The 6,000-nt window shown below is 44.5% G+C and overlaps 1 protein-coding gene across 4 annotated transcripts in view; it reads left to right on the forward strand.

Annotated features, from left to right (window-relative positions):
- The window catches only part of Plekha8 (pleckstrin homology domain containing A8), a 50,392-nt gene extending 44,611 nt beyond the window's left edge, over positions 1–5,781 (forward strand). For 3 of the 4 annotated variants that reach the window (XM_087658731.1, XM_087658732.1, XM_087658733.1), the window contains one exon: positions 653–5,781. In XM_087658731.1, the coding sequence (XP_087514857.1) occupies positions 653–850 (198 nt within the window). In that variant the 3' untranslated portion in view covers positions 851–5,781. 4 annotated transcript variants of the gene reach the window in all.
- The last annotated feature ends 219 nt before the right edge of the window (positions 5,782–6,000 follow it).

Raw genomic sequence — 6,000 nt, forward strand, 5'->3', positions numbered from 1 at the left:
CTCTAAGTCTGCCTCCTGTCAAGTTATTATCATTACCATTACTGTCCTCTTCCTTGTTAAACACATACACGGCATTAGAGACACTACTATCCATGTGAGAAATAACAGAAGACATGAAGGCACATGGGATGTTGTTTGCAAGTGAGGTATGAACAGAGGTGCTGGAAAGCTGGACAAACACGTGCTGACAAACAGGCATGCATGCTGATTGACCAAGGAGAGATGATGAGATGGATGAGAAGGGAGCTTTTCTCTAAAGCCTTGCTTCTTATTAGTCCCTGACTTGGTGGCATTGTTCATTGTTAAATTGGCCCAAGTAGAAGGGGCCCTGCCTTTTCTAGTCTTGAAGTTATGTGTTTTGGTGCTTAGAACATAATTTTAAGCGATCTGTGAACTAGAATTAGAAGGGCATTCATATTTGTATGCCCCTGTGTTCCTCAGGGCAATCAAGCATATTCATTCTCTCTCTCTCTCTCTCTCTCTCTCTCTCTCTCTCTCTCTCTCTCTCTCTCTCTCTGTGTGTGTGTGTGTGTGTGTGTGTGTGTGTGTGTGTCTGTCTGTCTGTCTGTCTGTCTGTCTGTCTGTCTGTCTGTAAGGGTAAGTATACAAGAGACAATTGTGTTGCTGATCCTCACAAGTAACTCTTTTGCAGTTAGCACTGAGGGCAGCACCATCCTATGAGGACTTTGTGGCTGCACTAACCATAAAAGAAGGCGACCATCAGAAAGAAGCTTTCAGTGCTGGGATGCAGAGGGACCTCAGCCTTTACCTCCCTGCTATGGAAAAGCAGCTGGCCATACTGGACACGTTATATGAGATCCACGGGCTGGAATCTGACGAGGTGGTGTGACAGCCACAGGACAGCACCTCCTAACATCAGGGAATAAAGTCTGTAAAGTGTTGTGTTGCCCTAGTTGATTTTCAGCAACAGCTTTGATACCCTCCAGCACCTTTCTGTAGGGAGGTGGACATGAGGAAGACCTAATGCTTTTATTTAGAATTGTTTTAATGCATATGTGTTCCATGTGTTTAAAAATCAAGGTGCTAAATATTTCAACAGGCCAACTGGAAACCAGAGCATCGCTGTTCCAGACCTGAGTGGTAGGCAGTAAGAGCAAACTGACAGATGAATTTGTTGGGATCACACCTGTATTGTTCTGTTTCAGTTACTAGTTTTAATGGGCACCTAAACCCACTCAGTATGCAGGGCTATAATACAAAGTCAGTGATGAGAATAGCTTAGAGGCTGACTGGGCATCAGAGGGAGTGTAAGCCCCTTCATTGAAGGACTTGCTGTGTAAGAGTTTGTTATTCCTAGACTTTCTTGAGTGGATCCCTTCTCCGTTGCTCTGCAGATGGGAAGGGCTGTGTAGTGCAGACATGTGGGCAGTTGTGGGTAAACACTGACAAGGACTGCCATGCCTATTGTCAGGTGGGACGGTGGCTCAAGAGGATGATCTCAGCCCATGCTGGAGAACAGAATAGAAAGGTGCAGTAAGTCATTTGGGTGACACATGCCACTCTTTGCCAATACAATACATTTCCCGTGTGTTATCTGAGTTGGACATCATAGCAAAACAGCAACTGTAAAAGAGTATTCATCCTGCTTCCCAAGTAGGGCTTACAGTAGGGCCTGCTCACAGTCATGGAGGATCTTGTTTCTGAGGACTTTATTTTTATTTATTTATTTATTTATTTTGCCTGCTTTATTAACTCTCTTCAGCAAAAGAGCCAGGTAGCTTCCAAATGTGATCTAGATCACCTCTGTAATAGGTGATCACATGACGTGCTATTTCAAAGAAGAGAGTCCAGAGTGGAATGTCCCTGGGGATAACCTTTCTAGGTGACACACTCTTGTAAACAAGGCTGAAGAGCCAAATTCCCATTTGAACTCTAGTTTACAGAATTCCCAGGCTTCTGCAGAAACCAAATAAAACACCCTCCTTCCAGAGGAAGGGGCCATCATTCAAGTAACATAATTAAATGGAGAGTGAATAGACCAGCAGCTGGTGTAACAGCTTGTGGCATTCTTCTATAAAGAGTGACAGGATGCCCCATCTCCCAGAAATGGACCAAGCTGCCTAGAGTGTGCACAGGGAAGAAGCCATGAATGCCTTCCCCAGTAGAGGCTACTTCCCCCTAGCAACAAGAAGAGTCACTCTAGCATAAGCAGTCCCCTGAAGAAAGTGAGCTCTTTGCCAAGCACAGGTAAAGGGAGTGGCTGTGCACACTGCTTTTGTTGCTGTATAGACTAGGGCACTGCAGAGAACTTTTCAGGGAAAGGTACTAATTTGTCTTTTGTCTGTCTTTAAACAAGTGGGTATTCACTCGAATTAATGCAGCAGTAGAGTGGGCCACAGAGGCCCCTGCAGTGCCAGCTACTCAGAAGTATGAGGGCGAAGTATTATTTGAGCCCAGGATTTGGAGGTTAACCAAAACAACATAGCAAGACCTTGCCTCTTAAAAATACTTTTAATAAAATTTTAAGCCAAGCAAGCATTTTGCTGACATGAGAAGTTCTAGAAATTAAACCTAGGAAAGGGAGGACTGGGCTGGACTTAACAGTGTGCTACTTTGCTCTTGCAGGAGTTTCATATGGATCCTCTTCTCTGGCTAATGGAAATGGGGGACAGGGCCAGGGCATAGCTTAGACCTCCTGTCCTCCACACAGCCTAGGACAGGAAAGGAAAAGTAGCCAACCTGCTTGTCTCTGCTACCAGGAAGTCGGCATTAAGAATGGCTGTGAGCAGAGCCGTAGGTTCCTCTGGATCTCTAGTCTGGGACTGGCACTCTGAGAGCATTTTAGTCCAGGTCCTCACTAAGGCCCTGAGTGCACGTGTAAGGAGAGCTGACTTGCAGGGCAGTCTGGGTTTGTAAGTTCATCCCACCTGAATTAGCAGTTCTTGGTTTCTCATTTTAGTTAAAGCTAATTTATTTCATCTGATTCAGTTACTTTCTAAGAAATGAAAAGAAGAACCTGAAAGTGCTCCCTGGAGCTGCCTCCCCCACAAGAGCCCCAGTATCCCTGAGCCACCCTCACCCTGACAGATGAAGGACTGGTTGGTTTGTTGACAGAATGTTTACCTTATCTTCATTGCTAAAAGTTTTTGGATGTTTTCCTAGCATAATCTTGAGACTAGGGAAATGTCTTCCTAGAGAGCAGCAGAATTGAATGAGCGGCACTGGCTGAGGGCTTACGGAGCTCAGCCCCAACACCATCCCATGGTTTGCCCTTCACCCTCACCCCATGACGCTTGGCTCCACGTGGGCTGACATCAGTATGTGTTGAACTGAACAAAGGCTTTTTAATTGTGATAAGCCTTAGTCTTTTAAAAATAGATCTGATTATAACTAAAACCTACTGACAGATGCTGCCTTGGAGGAATATCTTTAAGGGTAGAAACCATCTTATAATTGAGGCAGAGTTGACAGCTCTTGACCCAGGCTGGAAGGGTACCGTAAGCACATAATGGCTTGTTGCTATGTCCAAGTCATTATAAGCATGAACGCACCCGTAGAGTCACTTACCACAGTGGGTAACATCTGAGCTCCTCTTCTCAGCCTTGCAGCTTTTCTCTGCTACTGAGCATTGCTAGCAGTGGACCCCCTGTACCACCCCCCATCAGCTTGCCACAGTGGTTTGCTCTCCCAGCTCTTGTTTCCCCTTCTTCAGCGGCAGCAGCAGCCCACCTGGTCCAGGATCTGTTATACACCTAGCCAAAATGCCAGCGCTTAGGGCAGACGCCATGTTCACATTTAGCTGTAAGGTAAGGGAAAGTCAGCATGGGAGAGCTGAGTGCCACAGGAAAACGCACCCTCGGCTTTGATTGCTCCATGGACAGTTAGTGCAGTCCGCTTCTGTCTGTGGAGTATTTCCAGGTGCAGGAAGCGTCTGATGCGGTCCACAAACACGGGACACTTGGTTAAACTTGAAGTGAGAAGAGCTGAAGAACTCTTAACTAGTCCGACTGTAACAGTCATTTTACAGGGAGAGATTTCAGACAAAGCAACAGAAGTCAGAGGGTTGTGAGCAATACAAGATATAAGGCATTTTGGGGACATTTAAAAGAATTTTTTAAATGTGTTTCCTACTAGACCACTATGTCCTTCAGGCATGGAGCTATGTCATGTTGTGTTTCTGAATCATCAATTCAAACCACTGCTTCTGATTTTAGTCACAGGTTTACAACGGTTCAAATCCCTACCCTCATGTTTCATTTCACTACCAATCATTTTTAAATTCTAAGGTGTCTGGATAGAAGAGTTCTGAGTAACTGGAATACGTGTTGGGCCATTACTCTGACATCTAATGCATTTGGGCAGAGAAAGCCAGACATGGGATGCTTTGTGACACTGTGCAGACTACATGGTCATGTGCATCAGACCCATCCTGTGATGTGCACATGAAGTGATATGACATATGTGTTCTACTTCCATGTGTCCCTTTGTAGCCTGCAGTAGCTTACTCAGGAGTTACACAATGACATAAATATCCGCCAGCTGTCGAGTGGCATTTGAAGACTTTATCCATGACAAGGTTATAGTGGCATTACATTAGTTGAGGGTCCTTCACTGCACACTGGTCCTTCCCTGTGAATTCTCCCAGTCCAACCCTGTCTAGACTCTGCTGCAGACCATTTGCATGATTTCTTGCTGTACAGCTGCATTTGGGAACTCTAGGGCATGACCACCCAGTCACTGGTAATGCCTCTGGTACAGAGGTCGCATGCATTGATCCTCTTCTCCATTGTCTATATATGGCCTTTAATGGAAAGGAAAAAATGCCACTACCCTGCATTGCAGTTTTCAGAATTCTTGTAAATTGTGAACCCTTGAGTCACTTCTTCAGGGTACAAAGTGTTTCTAGTCAAGCTGTGTGGGGACATCCTGCTTGTTTTAAATGTCTTATATATTTACAGTATGGTCAGTATCTTCCCTTTACACATAGCCTTGGGCAAGGTGGTCCCCTCACCCTGAGGTGGGTGGTTCCATCAGCCTTAGGACGGGTGGCTTCGTTACACAACTGGTCTCATTCCCAGAGAGCCCCAAGTGTCCATTCAGATGTGTAGGTGGAGTTGGTGAAGAGAAGGGTGATCTAGATGGCTGATGAGCCAGCCTCATGGCATGGGGTACCGGATGATTCCTGTGTGCATGAGAACTTCACTAGAATGTCATTAAACAGCCCAACTACCTCAAGTGAAATTGGCTGTGGACAATCTGTGTTTGATGAGAAATGTGTTTGGAGAAACTTATTCTGGTTAATAAGTTGAATAGTGCAGTGTCTCTATGAAGAAGAAACATGTTATACCAGATGCCAAAGGCTAAACTATACATAAATTCTCTCAGATCCATTTCTATGTTAATGTTTAATTCCTCAGTCTGTATCCTCATGAACATTTGTAGCTTTGTAGAGCCATGTGCTTTGGGTATCTGTCACAGAATCACCTCTTGTCCCTCAGTATTTTGAATGAACATCATAATGCTGATAGGAACTAAGTTAAACTACGAAAGTGTCAAACAACTTGTGGCTTCTTAATTTAATGGACCTTTACTTAGAAATGTATTGGAGCCTTTTAGGACCAATTGTTGAGTGAAAATCTTGTGTGCAAACGTGTCTGCTTTTCTGTCCAAGTTGTTATTCCTGTATTTCATGAACAGTGGGGCAGGGGTAAGGGTTTTACTTTCTTTGGAGAATGTTTGAAAACATCTGTCAGATTTTTATATTCATTAGTTACAATAAACATATTTTTAGAGTATTTTATTAAATGTTCTTCAAAGGGTTTTGTTTGGGTTTTGCTTAATTGTATGTGCCAATAATATGTATTATTTATGGAATGTCCGCACTGTGCCAGTGATCATTCTAAGTCCTTGACACAGAGTGTTGACACGGATCCTCCTGCCAACTGTAAGGCAGGTGCTATAGTTACCCTCCAGTTACAGTGAGGAGAACTGAGGCACAGCTGGTGAGGACTGGAGACAGGCTACCACCGGCTCTCCCAG

This window comes from Rattus norvegicus, chromosome 4, assembly GCF_021556685.1.
Source record: "Rattus norvegicus strain SHRSP/BbbUtx chromosome 4, alternate assembly SHRSP_T2T, whole genome shotgun sequence".
In the NCBI taxonomy this organism is placed as follows: domain Eukaryota; kingdom Metazoa; phylum Chordata; class Mammalia; order Rodentia; family Muridae; genus Rattus; species Rattus norvegicus.